This window comes from Maylandia zebra, linkage group LG14, assembly GCF_041146795.1.
Source record: "Maylandia zebra isolate NMK-2024a linkage group LG14, Mzebra_GT3a, whole genome shotgun sequence".
Classification (NCBI taxonomy): Eukaryota; Metazoa; Chordata; class Actinopteri; order Cichliformes; family Cichlidae; genus Maylandia; species Maylandia zebra.
In genome coordinates this window covers 14878556-14897919 of record NC_135180.1, presented here as the reverse complement: position 1 = coordinate 14897919, position 19364 = coordinate 14878556, and the positions used below count along the sequence as shown (strand labels likewise).

General features: G+C 45.2%; 1 protein-coding gene across 2 annotated transcripts in view; it reads left to right on the top strand.

Moving 5' to 3' along the window:
• lekr1 (Leucine-, glutamate- and lysine-rich protein 1) overlaps positions 1-17900 on the top strand; it is a 115822-nt gene extending 97922 nt beyond the window's left edge. For both annotated transcript variants that reach the window (XM_076892277.1, XM_004561360.4), the window contains 2 exons: positions 7746-7949; positions 16009-17900. In XM_076892277.1, coding sequence (XP_076748392.1) covers positions 7746-7949; positions 16009-16464 — 660 coding nt within the window. In that variant the 3' untranslated portion in view covers positions 16465-17900. The remainder of the gene's footprint in view (positions 1-7745; positions 7950-16008) is intronic.
• Positions 17901-19364: the final 1464 nt, after the last annotated feature.

The window sequence follows — 19364 nt, the reverse complement described above, 5'->3', positions numbered from 1 at the left end:
ATCCTGCTGTAGAGTTGCTGCTGTCCATGGGATCTTTGTCCTGTTTATGACCCAGTTTCAGCCAAACTTTAGCTCAGACAGACGGCCTCACATTTGACTCTAGAATACTTTGGTATACAGAGGAGTTTGTGATTGACTAAGACAGGGGACCAGTTCCTGTGGTCGTCACGTCTCCACTACTCTTCTTGATAGTTGATATGAGGTGTTTGTGCTGATATGTTCGCTCTGTGTTTGTTTTTCTCCAAACGAGGTGCTGTGCATTATGGCCAAACATCTCCACTTTGGTCTCATATGTCCAAAGGACATTGTTGACATTCAAGTCTCGAGATTTGTTTGGATGAACTTTGTAAAAGTAAGCGGTGGTGCCATGCTCTTTTTAGAGAGAAGAGGCTTTCTCCTGGCAATACTTCCAAACAAGCCATGGTCGTTCATCTTTTCAAGTGTATTTGATTATTGGCACCTGGCTGTTACTTTCCCTCTTAGGTCCCAGTCAGTCAAGTCTACAAACCGGTTCACTGAGAAATAATGTGTATTCCCTAACCAGTCAGCAAGTGGTTGTTGGAAGTTGCTGACTTTGACGTGGTAAAAACGTCCTTGCAGCTGCTTTGGTCACTAGCAGATTATCTGCTGACTTGTCTGCAAACACACGCCAACTACTTACCCTAGCAAGAGTTAAACTTGAAGAAGTGTGACACAAACCAGAAACAGAGAAACTTGGCCTTTAAAGTAAAAGGTGTGCCTTTTGAAATTTGTTGTTTGCAGATTTAAGGCACAACTTTTACTTTGAAAGTGAATGACTGCTTGGTCAGTAGTTGGCGAGTATTAGCAGACACTCTCCTGCGCAAACTTTGGGCGAGTGCAGTAAGCTGCTGGTAATTGCAAGAATGTTTTCAGTGCAGTGGTATTTACCTCTTTGCAACCAATTTTACCTAGTGACTGCCGGGAACGTCCAACAACCACTCATCAGCTTGTCACTGACTGATCTCTAGGCCTTTGAGGATGAGGCTTTTGCAATTGATTTCACAGCAACTGCTGGTAAACACTTACAAACCATCTGAGAATATGGTTTTTGTTTACCAAGGTCTCTAGGCCTGTGTGACTCAGGCTGTAAATCATGAAAAGAATTAAGGGTATACTTCGTTTTTCACACAGTGCTTCTGAATTTTGTCTTATTTTTGTAAATAAATACTGATGTGGTGTAATAGATCATGTGTTGTTGTGTTGTTGTCTGAGGTTTTGTATTTAAATTTACCTCATTTTAAGGACCTGATAGCTTATGTAAAACCTTAGAAAGATGGTGTACTTTCTTTTTGACATGGCCTTAATTGACTGCAAAAATTTGAAGAAAATATTTGCAGACATTTGTGCATTAATTAGTAATTAATTCTTAATCTAGTCAAGTTATAGTAACAGTGTGACTAAACGAATGTTTCAAAGTAGTGGTAACTTTTTTCTAGTGTGGGCTGAAAAGAAGCAAATTAACCACTAAATTTGGGAACTTGTAGAAGTTCCTCTAGCTGTTTATGAGGCTTGCATAACAATAAGGAGTAAAAATAAAGAGTCTTAAAGCATTTCTGTATTGGGACTGTATCAGTTCCTTAATAGCTTGTAGGACGTCTTCATTGAATAGCTCGCTTCAGTTCATGCCACAGCTTGCATGTCATTTTCATGCAAGTCTCAGTTAGTCTTTGAAAACATGAGTTTTCTTCATTGTGACGTTGATTTACTTTTGCGATGGTTGTTATAGGTGATTGACTGCAGAACACTCACCTGTTGTGTTACGTCTCCCTTTTTTTCCCTTCCTGGTGGCCCTCAATTAATACCATCTGTACCACGCCGGACAGTGAAATTTATGGAGATGGATATACTGCTTGTCCACATATTTTAGAAAAAGTATCAAAAATGCAATTCCAACCTCTATGTAGCATTGGACATAGGCACAAACATATCCAACAGTGTGTGCTGCAGCCCCTGTGAGTCAATCACAAGTAGGAACCAGGTCTGTCTGAATTGTTGATAAGTTGTTTTTAGACCAAGAAGACAGTGTACAATGTTAAACTGTATTACAGAATATCTAGGGCACACTGAGGAAGCGTAAATCCACCTCTTAATTTTTTTTTTTTTTAAAACCAAATTTTCCATATAAAGCTTGATACCTGACTGTTAATGTTGGAAAGGAAAGATTCTGTTGATTTTCTGTGTCAGATTTTAAATCCAGATGTTGGATATGTGATAACAGTAGATGATGACGTGTGGGTTAGCAGGTTTCCCACACCCAAAATATATATCCGCCCACATTTAAACTGCTGATGGTAGGAGACAACAATAAAAGAGAAAGCAAAACACAAACCAGTGTCAAGATCACAAATTTGACAAGCAGTGAATATGCCCAGTGTAGTAAAATTGTCACGGCCGGGCGGATCGCACACAGTAATTCGGCGTGCCCGTGTGGCGTGCTGGCTAGACCCAAGCGCGGCGAAGGCTAGCGGTGGGTTTGGAGCAGACACGCAGTTATTCTAGTAGTGACCTGAGCACGAAGCGTGGCTTCGGAACGGTCGTTACAGACAGAGAGCGAGCGGAGCCGGGAAGAGGAAAAGGATTGAAAGGGGTTGTAACTCACAGTTGCTGGATCAGGCGGAGACTGATGTCGCAGAGTTTCGGAGCTCGTGACACGAGGATACTGATGTCTGAGCGGCGAACAGGTGGGTGGCGTCTCTCTTTTAACCCCGGCCCCGTGATCAGCTGATCACAGCCGATCACCGGCTGACAGGACCCCCCCCCCGAGGACCGGCACCCGACGGGCCAGGACGGCGGCGACGGAAATCCGAGATGAGGGAAGGATCCAAGATGAAGCGGGACGGCACCCAGGAGCGCTCATCAGGGCCGTAGCCAGCCCAGTCCACCAAATACTGGACCCCCCGGCCCCGGGGACGGGAGTCCAAGATCCGACGGACAGTGTAGACAGGACCCCCATCGACGATCCTGGGCGGGGGCGGGGCCCGGGAGGGGGGCGCCAGTGGGGAAGCGACGTGCCGCTTAAGCTGCGAGACGTGGAAAACCGGATGGACCTTCATGGCGGGCGGAAGCCGGAGACGGTAAGCCACGGGGTTGAGCCGGGCGGTGACTTCGTACGGGCCGACGAACCGGGGAGCGAGCCTCCTGGACTCGCCGCGCAGCCGTAGGTGCTTAGTGGAGAGCCAGACGCGGTCCCCCGGCTGGAAGGGGTGACCCGGGCGGTGGCGGCGACGATGCTGCCGGGTGTACAGAGCGTTGGCCCGGGAAATGGCAGCCCGCGCCTTGATCCAGGCCTGGCGACAGCGGCGGACCATCCGTTCAGCAGCCGGCACGTCGACCTCCGCTTCCTGATGGCTGAAGATAGGAGGTTGAAATCCATAACAGACCTCAAAGGGCGAGAGACCGGTGGCGGAAGAGATGTGAAGGTTATGAGACAACTCAGCCCACACCAGGTAACGAGGCCATAGCGACGGTTGGGCGGAGACGAAGCACCGTAAGAAGCGCCCCAACTGTTGATTGGTCCGTTCAACCTGCCCGTTGGTCTGAGGGTGATAGCCGGACGAGAGGCTGGGAGACGCTCCAATCAGGCGGCAGAAGGCCTTCCAGAACCTGGCGGTGAACTGTGGCCCCCGATCGGAGACTATGTCCTTGGGGAATCCGTGAAGCCGGACGACATGGTCCAGGAGGAGCTCGGCCGTCCGTTTGGCGGAGGGGAGGCCGGCCAGGGCGACCAGGTGCACCGCCTTAGAAAACCGGTCCACAAAGGTGAGGATGGTGTCAAGACCGTCCACAGATGGAAGGCCGGTAACAAAGTCAAGGCCGACATGGGACCAGGGACGTCTCGGCACCGGGAGAGGGTGAAGGTCGCCAGCGGGTGGCTGGGTGGAGGACTTGGCCCGAGCACAGGTGTCACAGGCGGAAACGAAGTCCCGGGCGTCCCGAGTCATGGAGGGCCACCAGAAGGCACGACGGAGGAGCTGGAGGGTTCTGTCGGGCCCTGGGTGACCAGAGAGCGGGGAGGAGTGAGCCCAGAGCAAGGCCTCCTGACGGCACCGGGATGGCACATAGAGCCGCCCAGCTGGGGTCTCCGGCGGAGGCGGTTCGGCGGTCAGGGCGTCCCGGATAGAGTCCTCCAAGGGCCACCGAAGGGGGGCAGCGAAACAATGAGACGGTAGGATAGGTCCAGGGTCTGACGTGAAGTCGTCCTGGGTGAACTGCCGGGAGAGGGCGTCTGCCTTGGTGTTCTTGGAGCCAGGGCGGTAGGCGAGGTGGAAGTTGTACGGTTCGAAGAATAAGGCCCAACGGGCCTGCCTTGGGTTGAGCTGCTTGGCAGAACGAATATGGATCAGGTTCTGGTGATCAGTCCAGATCAGAAACGGTTCTTTCGCTCCCAGGAGCCAATGCCGCCATTCTTCCAAGGCCCACTTGATGGCCAGGAGTTCCCGGTCGCCGACACCATACCGTCGCTGCGTGTCAGAGAACTTCCTTGAAAAATAGCAGCACGGGGGAAGTTTTCCATCCGGGCCGTGTTGAGAGAGGACGGCGCCAGCGCCAACATCGGAGGCATCCACCTCCACCACAAAATCTCCGGCAGGATCAGGGTGGAGCAGGACGGGAGCTGTAGCAAACCGACGGATAAGGTCTCGGAAGGCCAGTTTCGCACCAGGGGGGAGGCAGAAGGGCCTGGGCAGGTTAGCTGGTTTAGTGAGGGATGTCAGTGGCGCGACAATGGTGCTGAAATTGCGGATAAAGCGCCGATAAAAATTGGCAAAGCCCAGGAAGCTCTGTAGCTGCTTAAGGCTGGAAGGCTGAGGCCACTGGGTCACGGCTTGGAGCTTTTGCGGGTCCATGGTCAGGCCATTGGAGGAGATGGTGAAGCCCAGGAAGGTAGTGGACCGTTGATGGAAGGCACACTTTTCCAGTTTGCAGAACAGCTGGTACTCGAGCAGCCTGCTTAGCACGGCCCGCACATGGCGAATATGGTCCACTTCGGTGCGGGAGTAGATCAGGATGTCATCCAGATAGGCAAACACCCATCGGCCCAGCATGTCCCGCAAGACATCGTTGATCAGGTGTTGGAAGACAGCAGGGCTGTTGCAGAGGCCGAAGGGCATCACCAGATACTCCCAGTGCCCGTTAGGGGTGATGAAGGCCGTCTTCCATTCGTCCCCTTCTCTAATCCGCACCAAATTGTAAGCGCTGCGTAGGTCTAGTTTGGTGAAGATGCAGGCCTGGGAGAGGGAATCGAGCGCGGTGGATAGCAGAGGAAGAGGATGGCGGTTCTTAACAGTGATTTTATTCAAGCCTCGGTAGTCTATACAGGGGCGAAGCCCGCCGTCTTTCTTCTTTACAAAGAAGAACCCCGCAGCTGCAGGGGAGGTAGAAGGGCGAATGAAGCCCTGTTGGAGAGCCTCAGCGACGTACTCCTCCATGGCTTTGTTCTCTGCGGTTGACAGCGAGAACAGGCGACCACGAGGAGGGACTGCTCCCGGGAGGAGCTCGATGGCCATGTCGTAGGAGCGATGAGGAGGGAGAGCGGAGGCTCGCCTCTTACTGAAGACCTCGGACAGGTCATGGTAAGCCGGAGGGATCCTATCCAGATCGACGGGCTCCGGGGGTGACGCCTCTTCTGACTTTGAGTCCTGTCCAGTCCGGAGGAGAAGGCAGCGGCGTGAACACTGGGGACCCCAGTCCAGGATCTGGCAGGAAGACCAGGAGACGTGGGGGTCATGTCGACGGAACCAGGGGTATCCGAGGATGAGAGGAGAGGAAGAGGCCGAGACTACTAGGAACCGGATCTCCTCCTGATGATCCCCGACAGACATGCGGACTGGCTGGGTCTGGAACTGGACCGGGTAGGGTTGGAGTGGTCGCCCGTCTACTGAGGTCACCGGGAGAAATCGGTCGACGGAAGTCAATGGGATGCGGAGCCGAGAGGCTAGTTTTTGGTCGATGAAGTTCTCGGCGGCTCCGGTGTCCAGGAGGGCTTCGGATGAGAGCTGTTGGTGTTTCAGGTGAAATGTGACCGGTAACAGAAAACGAGAGGGATCAGAGGAGTGGGAAGGGCCAGGTGGGACACCCCCGCAGTCTACCTGGCGTCGTCGTTTCCCGGCCGTAGCGGGCACTGGGGACGGCGGTGTCGAGCTGATCCACAGTAGGCGCAGAGGCCCTCACGCCAGCGTCTCTCTTTCTCCTCTTTGGGGAGTCCACCCAGCTGCATGGGCTCCTCGCTGGATGTGCTGCTTGGGCTAGCCGTGGCTCCATCAGAGGGGGGAGGAGGTCGCGACGACGTGGTCCGCTGAGGCTGGAAGGGTTTTAAGGCCCGAGGGGCATGGCGAGGCCGCGACATCACGCGTTGGTCGATCTTCAGGGCAAGGTCCACGGCCTCATCCAAGGTCTTTGGGGCCTCACGGCCGGCCATCTCGTCTCTGATGTAATCAGCCAGCCCCTCTAGAAAGATGGAGCGCAGAGAAGCATCTCCCCATTGAAGCTTAGCAGCCAGGGTGCGGAATCGGGAGGCGAAGTAACAGACTGGTCGGCCGCCCTGGCGTAGATGAAGCAGCTGTGACTCCACTTCCACTTCACTGCTGGGGGGAACGAAAGTCTTTTTTAACTCCTCCACAAACAGAGCATAGTCATTACACGCTGCAGACTTATTGTTGTAGAGAGCCGCGGCCCATTCCTGAGCCTGGCCAGACAAGAGAGAGGTGAGCATCGCCACTTTTGCACGGGCAGTGACGTATTTAGTGGGTTGACATTCAAACATCATGTCTAAGGTGGCGAGCAGTCCATCAGGCCGGCCGTCTACTCCGTTCCACTTGTCGGGTAGTCCGATCCGGGGTTCAGCGCTCACCGGCGCTGGCTGACGTTGCAGCGAGGTGACGGAAGAGGAAAGCTGGAGGACAGTTTCGGTGAGAGACTCCATCTTTGTGCTCATCCGATCCACCACACCGCGGAGATATAACACTTCGGCTTTCAGCCGTTCGAATTCCGCTGGGTCTACATGCGGCTCAGACATCCTGTCACGGCCGGGCGGATCGCACACAGTAATTCGGCGTGCCCGTGTGGCGTGCTGGCTAGACCCAAGCGCGGCGAAGGCTAGCGGTGGGTTTGGAGCAGACACGCAGTTATTCTAGTAGTGACCTGAGCACGAAGCGTGGCTTCGGAACGGTCGTTACAGACAGAGAGCGAGCGGAGCCGGGAAGAGGAAAAGGATTGAAAGGGGTTGTAACTCACAGTTGCTGGATCAGGCGGAGACTGATGTCGCAGAGTTTCGGAGCTCGTGACACGAGGATACTGATGTCTGAGCGGCGAACAGGTGGGTGGCGTCTCTCTTTTAACCCCGGCCCCGTGATCAGCTGATCACAGCCGATCACCGGCTGACAAAAATGCTAAATTCCCCCTCAAGCCCTTCAGCTCCTACTGTGTCTGTCACTGCTAATTCCCTTCCTGCCCACTTCTGGAACAAAGTCTAGACGAGGTCAAAGAAAACATGTTGTCCCCAATATATGAAGCAGAAACGCTTGAAGCTTTTGCATTTTTATGTCACCTCGATTTCCCCGTAGTCCCTGAAAGACATTTTAATGAGTCCGTTTGAAATCCACAAAATGCCAGACAGCATCATTTAAAGAGATCCACATCTCAAAACCGTCCTGTCCTGTTTAAACAGTCTTTTGTTTACTATAAGTAACTGTTTTTATTCATGGATTAAAACATGTCTTCTTTTGCAGTTGGAGAAGAGTGAAATGAAACTGCGGGAACTGCAAGAGGTACTGCAGCAAGAGTGGAGGAGCAGGGAGGACAAGAGGAGAACCCAATGTGAGGAGAGGAGGAGAAAAGAGGAGGAGACACACCGACAGGCGATGGCGAATCTGGTCCAGGCTAAAGCAGCGATAAAGCTAATGACTGAGAAGAATGCTGAACTACAGGAAGAGGTGTGCGCATGGTTTGTCTAACCATGGGTGGAACCGTGGAAGGTTTCTCAGTTTTTTTGTTCTTCAGGTGAATTTAAAACAGAAAGTGTGCATTTGCAAACAAAGACATTTGCCTTAGCTTCACTTGTTCGTGTGCAATCCCTATTCACACAGGGCCAGATCGCATTAATTAAGCGCATATTTACGTTAGCTTGATCACAGCCAGAGGCAGTGAGCGAGAAAGTTTAAGATGAAGAGAGAGCGAGAGAAGCGAGAGACAGACAGAGTTCATATTTGCTTTGGCAGCAGAGCGCGCAGTGTTGGATTTCTGTGCCAGTACGTTTCAAAATGGAGTCGAATTAAATTGCGAAGCAGCACATAAAGAGATGGAAGCGGTGCAAAGAGGAAGCAGGATGGGGCGTGCATATAAAAAGTTCAAATGGAGGAATGAATAAAAGAAGGCCAGTGTGTGCACGTGTTTGAGGGAATGAATGAACGATAGCGCGGGAGCAAACTTTATGAACAAGAACAAAGACGGGACAGGAAAGAGAGCTTCCTGTAGTGATGAGCTTGACTTTGCCAAACATTCTGTGTGTGTGTGTGTGTGTGTGTGTGTGTGTGTGTGTGTGTGTGTGTGTGTGTGTGTGTGTGTGTGTGTGTGTGACTTTATTTTTTATGTTTTTGGTAGCTTTGGTATCTGTGTGTTATTCTTTCTGTCTGTAAACACCATAGCTGAGAGTTTTGAGTGAATTCTGATGAAACTTTGTGGGGGTGGGGTCCTGTTAATAGTCCACCAAAATTTGGCCTGAATCCACCAAGGTCTTAAAGGTCAACTTCATGATTTACTGGCCAAAATTGACAATAACATTGAACCTTACAGTGTGGTCTATATTGTCATAGATAGTAATGTATACAGATTTAAAATATTTGATATCTGACCTCCAAGGTTCATAGATCGATCTGATGGTCAAAGTGATAATAAAGCCATATAGAGATTTTTAAAATTATGTTTCTTGACCTCTGACCTCTTCTTCAAGGTCAAATAAGGTCAAATTTTCATACTTTTAAAAATCTGCTGCCTTATTTTGTATTGGCAACATTTAGGAAATGATACTGTTACATGGGTATTCTAAATATCACATTATAGCTGACCTCTGACCTCAATTTTACACTCCAGAAATATACTGCAGTGTAATATTATATAACAAGCTCGTGTTATTCATGTCTAGTTATTTACAAATCAATGCTTATTATCCATTACCTACTCCTACACAACGAATGTGTAATCAAAGTAAACATCTGTCATGCTGCCCTTATCTGATTTTTAATGCACAACAAACTTTTTAAATTAAGTTTGAAAAGAACAAAGAAAACTAAATTAATCCATAATACACCACAGTTCCCTTAAAAGTAAATGCTGCCCAGAGATTTAGCTGCCTTGGTTAAAGTTTGTGCTCTCAGAGTGCTTTTCTTTAATATTGCTTTGGCAATAAGCTTTTTGGAAATTTAGTTTCAGAAGCCTGTAATTAAAATGTGTACCAGGTATGTAAGAACTTTTAAATCATTTGTGGCGAGCCGGCCAGAGATAAAATCCAGAACCCTAAAGTTTTATTTCAGACAAAGGTCATACACACAGAGACAAAGGGGGAGGCAAAAGAGAGTCCAAAAAAACGGTGTAAAAGTAAGCGATGAAGAAGCCAAGCAGGAACACAGGGAAGTTAAAAAGAAAAAGAAAATGAAAAAGGGAATACAATCTGGGAAATGTCTGGAAAGCTACGCTGTGTAAAGTACAAGTTCTGGCAACTGTAAAGTGAACAGTGGTTTGTGTATATACTGAAGAGACTGACTGGCTAATTGAACACAGGCAGCATGTAAAAAGCAGAAATATCGAGCAAAGGGCAGAAGTAAACCAACAGACGAATACAATTCTCCAAATTAAAGTGGAACAACCAAAAAAAGAACCAGAAACGGGGGAATTTTCTGTCCTTTCACATTACTAGAAGTAATTAGAGCCACAGTTAGTATTTACATTTAGGTCCTTATATATTTGGACCTAACTAAACATAGTTTACTGAAATCTATTCCAATTATAGTTATATATTGGACATGGACATAATTACTAGACTCTCAGCTTTCCTTTGACTGCATCCATATTTAAATTAGATCAAGGGTTTAGGAGTTTCAGCTCCTTAACATGTGTCACTTTTTAAAGGGACCAAAAGGTAATTGATTCAAAGGCTATTTCATGGACAGCTGTGGGCAATTCCTTCATTGTATCACTATCAATTGAGCAGATAAAAGACCTGGGCTTGATTTGAGGTGTCGTGCTTTCATCAGGAACATTTTGCTTTGAACAGACAACGTGCAGTCAAAGGAGCTAAAAGCTATCCTTAAGCTGCAAAAACAGAAAAAAAAAGATCTGAGAAATTGCTACAATAATAGTAGTGGCAAAATCTACAGTTTGGTACATCCTGAGAAAGAAAGAAAGAAAGAAAGAAAGAAAGAAAGAAAGAAAGAAAGAAAGAAAGAAAGAAAGAAAGAAAGAAAGAAAGAAAGAAAGAAAGAAAGAAAGAAAGAAAGCAAGCAAGCAAGCACTGGTGAACTCAGCAATGCAAAAAAAACCTGGACGTCCACAGAAGACAACAGTGATGGATGATTGCAGAATCATTTATATGGTGATGAGAAACCTCTTTACAACAGCCAGCCAGGTGAACAACACTCTCCAGGACGTAGGTGTATCATTATCCAAGTCTACCATAAAGTGGAGACTGAATGAACGTAAATACAGAGGGTTCACTATAATCTGCAAGCCACTCACTCATAAGCCTCAAGAATAAAAAGGCTAGATCGGTCTTTGAACTGTCAACCTCTACCAGAGTGAAGTAAGAAAACAGTATGGAGAATGCGTGGAACAGCTCGTGATCCAAAGCATACCACATCATCTGTAAAACCGCGGAGGCAGTGTGATGGCCTGGTTGTGCATGGCTGCCAGTGGCACTGGGACACTAGTGTTTATTGATGATGTGACACAGGACAGAAGCAGCCGAATGAATTCTGAGGTGTTCAGAGACATACTGTCTGCTCAAGTCCAGCTAAATGCAGTCAGATTGGACAGTGTTTCATAATACAGATGGACAATGACACAAAATATACAGCCAAAGCAACCCAGGAGTTTTAAGCAAAGAGGTTGTATTCTTGTATGGCCAAGTCAGTCACCTGATCTTAACCCAACTAAGCATGCATTTCACTTGTTAAAACTTTGGACAGAAAGGCCAACAAACAAACAGCAACTGTGAAAGCCGCTGCAGTGAAGGCCTGGCAGAGCATTAAAAAGGAGGAAACCCAACACGTTGTGATGTCCATGAGTTCAAGACTTCAGGCTGTCATTGCCAGCAAAGGGTTTTCAACCAAGTATTAGAAATAAACACTTTATTTTCAGTTATTTAATTTGTCCAAGTACTTTTGTTCCCCTGAAATGACGGTATTGCGTTAAAAAAATGCTTTAGTTTCTGAAAGTTTTATTCAATCTTTTTGCTTAACACACTGAATTAAAGCTACATCTGAGTTGTTTCATTTAAAATTCATTGTAATGTACAAAACCAAAATTATTTTAAAAAGTCTCTGTCCAAGGTAAGTCCAGCTTTAAATGTTTAATCTTCAGTTGAAACACATTGTGAAGACATCCCACTATATGAGCTGCAATAGTTTAAGCAACAGTGAAATATTAAATTATGAAGAAAAAGTGCTTTAGGATCATTTATGTTGCATTTTTATTTGAACTGTACACAGCCACATAAAAGCATCACAGGCAAAATCTTTGTGTATTTTTTAAGTTGTTTCTGTTAAAAGAAATGTTCAGTTTGAACTTGAAAGTAAAAGCAAAACTCACAGAAGACTCATCAGAGGAGACGATCCATCCCTAATCTACAAAGGTCGTTATAGTCAAGTCATCTTCTTCTCATCACTGCTTAATCACCTTGGTTTCCTCTGCATGACTGTCTCAGTCATGCAGCTGAGCTTTGTATCGCTACAATCTGTCAGCCCTCTAACGACCCTCCCCCTTTCTGTCCGCCCACCGTCTCATCAGCGGCCTCCCGTTCAGAGCGCCCGTCCAAATAGGTTAAGCCAGTTCAAGGTGTCCTGATGCCAATTTCACAGCTGACATGCTCTTTTAATGTCATTCATGGACCTTCAGCACAGCGGCTTCTCCCCCCATCACCACCCCGCCTTTCTGTTCTTTGTCACCATATTTGACTGCGCTGTGACTATAGTTAGAGAAGATCAATCAGTATAACGCTTCTAGATTATCTTTCCTATTCAAATGCGAGCTTTCACCGCCCTTTCCTCTATGAAAAATGGTCACTGGATTTCGACTATGAACTTGTTATGTCATTATGCCATTTCGTTGGTCAGATACTGTTGCAGCATCTTGGCAACTTCCTTCAAATGACCTCTCACCAGCAGTCACGTCAGGTCCAGAATGTGATGAACTAAGCCTGTCCATTGTCGATTCAGCTTCCTTATTAAAGCAGTTTATTGAGGTTCAGCAAAAAAAGTCATAAACATATGCACCAACAGCAGAAAAATCAGACAAAGAGGGACTAACTTTGGTTCTTGTGGTTCTCCAGTGTATTCTGGAGGTGAGTTTGGCAGGTTAAGAGGGAGAATACATGCTCATAATTCATTAGTACAGCCATGATTCAGTTTTTCATTTCTAAGGACATACTGTCCTGAAGAAGAAGGAGAAGAAGAAGAAAAAATCCAAAAGGCAAAATTATTTTAGTGCAGTGTCCATAATTACCTGAACCACAAAGTCTAAAAGCTTGTTAGAAGTTACATTTTTATTTTTATTAAGCGTTACATTGCATCACATGCTTTTATTTATTCTATTTCTGTTTCTGTTGCTCTGCACAGACCTCTTTCTGAAAGAGGCGGGTGTAGCTGCAGCTCCAGTTTGATTTAAAGTTGCACATGCTGAAACCGAGCTCAAAACTGTGCAGGCGTGGAAGAAATAATGAGCTGTGTGTTATTTTAAGCTGAAACATACACACTCTGGGGACATGTGGTACTTGCATTAACTGGTTAAAAAGGGGTATAATGTGGAGCCTTTAGTAACTGTAAAAAAGTGATATTCAAACAATAGCATTGCAGATGCTGTGGCCTCTTTAGCGTGTCACTCTGTGGCTGGAGCAGTATGGAGATCAAGCCAGCAATAACTGCATAATCTTCTCCTATTCGGCTTGAATCTCTCCCCTCTCGCTGCTTTGCTTTGTTTTTTTCTTTCTTGCCCGTCCCCTGAACTCTGTCTCTATTCCTTTATGTTGTATGTTTCTGTGTCCCGGACTCTCCTTGTCTCCCTCCCCCTCCTGTCTGTCTGTGGCTTTGTTGCAGCTGACCAGGAGAAGAGGGAAAGGTCACACTGTGTCTGAGGGATCAAATGGCTAACCTTTAACCCCCCCCCACTAACCACTGAAGTCACACAACAGAGAGAACACACACCACATGCAACGTTGCGTGTGCAAACATGCACTCCACAGTAGATCTGCATCACTAAATACAGTATGTATATGCTGATGAGGGTCTTAAACTGTATTTTATGTGCATTTGAGTGTGTGTGTGTGTTGCCAGTGGAATGTGGTTTACTGTGTAAGATTAAAAGCAGGGGCTCTGTAAGTTTGCGTGTGACTTCTTTCTAATAGCCCTGTAATCCTGCTCTCACTAGGAGCCCCTAATGATTGCAGCTAGACTGGCATGCATGACATCACACACACGCACACGCGCACGTTTACATGATCTAACACATGGCTGCATATAAACATACAGGATGGAGACTCACATACACACACTTAGGAAGTGGCCCAACGTGTGCAAACAGTTTCACACACACACACACACACACTCTCACAATAATAGCGTGAGGTGCGACACAGCACACAAAGCTGGAAAAGTGTGTCACAGGCATCTGTTAACACGTGTACATATGCTGACAATTGTAGACAGATAATTATATATAAAATATGAATGTGAAAAGCCGGTATACACGCATTTACTGTATGTCCTCCATGATGGGCCTGTCTGAGAAGCAGATGTGGATGTACACCCTGGGGCCAGGGCAGTATTTACACACAGAGACAATCTCACAGTCACATTCTCAAGTCAAGAAGTGCGTTTATGTTTCACGCACACACACACACGCACACACACACACACACACTTTAAAAACACACGCAAAACTCACATTAAAGCATTTTTTGATGATGGCTTTGTGAGTGTTTGATGTATAGTGTGGCTAGTGAGAATATTAAAGGCTTAAAATTTACATCCAATGCTTACTCAGACAAATCTGAAAGCAACATATTTCATTTTATTCTGGATTAAATTCATTCATCTTCAGGGTGCCTAAATCATCGGTTTTATCTGACACGCCTGTGAAAGCATTAGCATTTAAGAGTCCAGACACAAACACAGGAGCAGCGCATTTTTGCTTAGCCTAGCTCCGAGATGTAGTTGATTGACCCATTTCGGTTCTTCACATTTGTTTCAGTTTTTAGTGCTGTTAGCAAACTGATGAACCTCATCACACTGATAAAAGTAACAAAAACAAGTAAAAGATTTAACAATTTTTTTCAAACAAATGTAAATTTATAATCAATACCTCCCAATGGCTTAATTTATCAGACTTTAGGTGGATATTAGTGTGTCTCTGTTTTTATTATTCCTTGTATGAATGCTCTTAAGCAACTGCACATCTACCAAATACCACACAGTCAGCTAGCTGTCTGTGCACTGCCCTGGTTTTGTAAATATTGGAATAAAAGCACTGTTTTGCAGCCAGTCTGCGACAGTGGTATTCCTGCTTACACACAGGCCTGGGGAGAAGGTAGACTGGGCAAACAAAACACTGCATCTAAGAGTGAAAGTGAATGTGGTGCATGCTAACATGCTAAACAACACAATATAAACACATTGCAAGGAGAAATAAACAGACCAGATGGCCAGTAGAGCAAAATCTGAAAAAGAAGGATGCCTCACTCAACCTTTAAAGTGTTATTTTCTTCATGCAAGTCAAGTAGCCTTTTTTTAGCCTTAAAATTCATAATTAGAGTGTAAAAAATCCATTATGGAAGCTGTGCAGTCTATACATCACCCTGCTCTTGTGCTAAAAGCATGTGGGAGTGATTGCCGTAAGATTTGTGTGGTGTTAATTGTTTTGAGTCCACACAGACTGCTTACAAAGATCCGCCTTTTAGTATCTGTTAAATTTTGGTGATTAGGTTTGTCACTTCACCATTTTTGGGCTGCAAGCAACACGTGTGTGTTATCAAACAGCAGATGGCCATAATGATGCAAACCATTGAAATGGCACATGCTTGTAATTAAATGAGCCAATAAGCAGTCTTTATTGCCATGTGCCATATTGGTGGGAAATGCGTGTAAAATTAGGACAAAGCTATGGAGGGCTTTAAAAGAATGCCTATTTAATTTTTAAATGTTTGCCTGTGAGTTAAACCCAGCCCTTTACTTCCTGTTCCTGGGGCCCTGGTGCGTTGTGCATCCTGTGTAGTGAAAAGGTGATTTTTGCACTGGTTTGTCTCATTTACACACACCATAGCTCAAAAGTTTGCACATTAGTCAGGTAGAAGCCGGATGCCTAATGCAGCTTGGGATATTTGGTGAGGAGGTGAATGCAGTAAGCATGTTTTACAGAAAAATAAAACTTGCACAGGGCCCTGGTTAATCACTTTATCCATATTTGCCATTTATGGTCTCAAACAGTCACAACCCCTCCTTTAAACTGTAAATATTTAGCCATTTTTGCCAGTCATGCAGAGATTTAACAAATGAAGTACAGAGTGTATTTTATTTGTTAAATCTCTGCATGACTGAGTCAGCTTTGAACTACTGCTTTGAACTTGAGCTAAGCTTGGTTCAAAGCTGATTAGCTCATAAAAAATAGGTTAATATTAATATGTGTGCATGAGAAACTGAAACAGAGGTGAATTGTTCCTTCTTTATTTGAAAATAAAACAAAAGTTGTTGATGAGATCCTCTGAACGATTCATTTTTTGTTCATATCCAGGTAACGTTACTCGAGGACACAGTAAGGCGGGAGTGTCAAGAGAGGGAAGAGCTAACTGCTGCGCTGTCTCAGGCTCGCCAGGAGCTCCTCGGGCTGCGATCCCAGGCATCTCATCAGGACACCTTAAAGCTTTCACTTCCAGACCACTTGGAGAGACACACACCAACAGGGAACAAAAATGTACACAAACACGGTCAAGCCCGGGCACCGCTCACTCGCTCTTTGGCCTCCCCAAGCAGACTCCGGCCTTCGCCCGCCTGCACAGACAAAGGCAGAGGCCAGGGCACGGGTGGAGAACAAGTGGGATTGGGGAATTTGGAGTCCTGGAGCAGTGGGAGAGTGCTAGGTGGAGAAAAACAGAAAGAGGTGACACTGCCCAAACTGAAAACAAGCTACACAGTGAGTGAAGTCAAACGTAAGGTCAATTTAGTGATGGAGAGGAAGGAGACGCTCTGAAAAGCAAGCCAAACAGGCCTGTACGTGTGTTAATCAGTTACTGAACGAAGCAGATATCAATAGTAGTTTAATTATGTTTTTTACATTCGTTTTAATAGCATCTTATTTTTCTTTTAAACTAATTATCTGACTGACTACTTTAAAAGTTGCACACACACACACTCAGATAAGGCACTGCGCCTGAGTCCTTGTTTGCACACTAGTAAACTCTCAGTACACACACTCAGCAACAGATATGCACTTGTTTTCTCACAACCTGACTCACGCAGACTCACTGGCACGCACAGGATTTCACAAACAACGCACACTCAAATACACACACACACACACAGCTTTAAGGAGCATGACAGCATGTCCCTTGCCACCCGTGGACACAAACAAAAGGCAGGCAAACACAAAAGAAACTGTATGGTAAGCATCCCCAGACACACAAACACACACACACACACACACACGCACACACACGCACACAACAACAATTACCCAGCCTTCTCCCCTGAGGCTTTGTGTGTTATTGACATCATTCACTCTGTGGAAGGTCTTTCCATCCCCTCCTCCTCCTCTCTTTTCCTCTTCCCCTACATTTGGGATAAATTGGCATGATGGGAGAGATGTGTGAAGTGTGTGTGTGTGTGTGTGTGTGTGTGTGTGTGTGTGTGTGTGTGTGTGTGTGTGGCATGGAACTATTTTCCCTGCTTACTGGCACACATGCACACAAGCCTTCGCTCACCCCGTGTCCCTCTTTCCAATCCATCTGCGAGACAATGCACACGTGCACTTCATTCACTTAAAAAAGGTGGGGGGGAAAAATTATTATATCCTGCCAACATTTCCTGTTTGCCAGAACACACACATATGGTTTATCTGCTAAAAAACCTTTGTTGGCGTGGAGAGGATGTTCTCAAACAAAGACTGTGTGCCAGTAAAACCTGCACATATGTTCTTCGAAGGGTTAATAAGACATTTACCACAACACGTAAAGGGGGGAAAGTTTACCTCAAGTTGACTGTCATCATTGTAGTAATAAATTTGCTACTGGTTAATTGCATTTTTCAATTAGGTTGTCACTTACTTCAGAGGCTTCCACTTGCTGTAAGCTTTGGTGATTCTATTGACTTCCTTATAATAAAAACAACAAGATACTGGTTCTTAGTGTGATTTAAGTGCATTTTTTGTGCTTTGTAACAAGCACAGTGTTGGCTTCCTGTGTTTCAGTGTGTGGCCTTGTGTGTGTTTTATACACTGCCTGTGACTTTGCCGTGTGTGAGTTTTCAGAGAGTGATTATTTATATCCTAACTCTACCATCACTCACCTTAAGTCACAGAAAGTTCTTACTTGTATAATTGTGTCCATAGTGTACTGTCCATTTAGGTGTAAGAGGAAGACTTGGCTTACTTCTTCAAATTTGAGCTACATTTCTTCTTCTTCTTTTGTTCTATATTAGTTTTTTATATACATAACTGCTTGTGTGAGTGAGAAAATAGGCTTCACAGTGGAATCTTGACCTTGATCTGGAATTGTTGTTAACAAAGCAATCCCAGATTAAGCTCTGTGTACTCACTTATCGCAAATCTTCTTGCCTTATCACATGACCTTCATCACATGGAGTTTGTTCAGTTGTTATGGAATTGTAGAATTTTACTCTTTAATATTGTGAGCGCTTCTCATGCACGTGGGCTCTCAACTGCTAAGGTGAAACTGGATAATTCACAATTTAATTAATCTTTTAATCAACAATTATCATGGACTATGTGTAAATGATGTGTAAAAAGTGTAAAACAAAATATCTGCAAAATCAAACATTTTATTATTAATCTCACAGGAACATTTTAATTCGATAAAGAGGAAATTCAAGTTTCCAGCTAACAGTTGCAAGCTTGATTAGCAGCTGCTAACTAACATAGGAACAATATGCTGGTGTTCACTCGCTAAAACCAGAGTGATGACTTTAGCCCATTATTAGCCAAATTATTGCATTAAAAACACCACAAACACCATCAGGAGTACAAGTTCAGTGATGTGAATTCGCTCATGTGACATCTAGCACATAGCTAACTGTTACACTGTTAGCTGTCTCAGTGTGGCCGTGCCCCTAATAATGCAAACTTTAAGCATTAATATCCTTTAAATGTGTCAATGATTAAAAGAAATCAGAGCCATTGAATGGAAGACTTGCGCCATCTCCATTCACTTCAATGGACCTTTTTTGTTTTTTTACAGGAAGGGCAGAGTCTTACAATAGCTATGAAAGTTAGCAACATATGCTAGCCATGCTAGAGATATAGCAGCACAGAAGTTTAAAATGCATTTTTAAATTTAAGAAGTTAAAAAACAACCTTGTATGTTACCGGCACATATTTAAACATCCAGGAACTATTTGATAGTGATGTGCGGTACCACAGATTTTCTTTCCGGTCCGATACCAAGTAATATTCAGGGTGGTATCGACGATACTGATCCGATACCGATACTTTGTACAAAAACTTATTGTATTTATTGTATCTCAAATTATAGCATCATAATGATTACAGGACATCAGATTACTTGTTCTTATCACTTAATAATGCAGAGTTCATCATATAGAAATAAAAAAAACTGAAGTTGTGCGCTATTTGAACACCTTGCCTGCCTGCTGCACTAAAGGACTCCGTGAAAGACGTCTGTCTCGCCCTAGCAGCACCTGTCCCTGTCCTCCTCTTCAGCCTCAACATTAGGGATGGGTATTGATAAGATTTTCATGATTCCGATTCCATTTTCAATTCTGTTTAACGATTTGATTCTTTATCGATTCTCTTATCGATTTTTTTTTTTTTTTTTTTTTAAAGAGAACACTAAGGTCGATTAGCTTAGAACTTTGTTTTATATCTTCTCTTTGAACAAGATAGAAATTTAGGAGTAA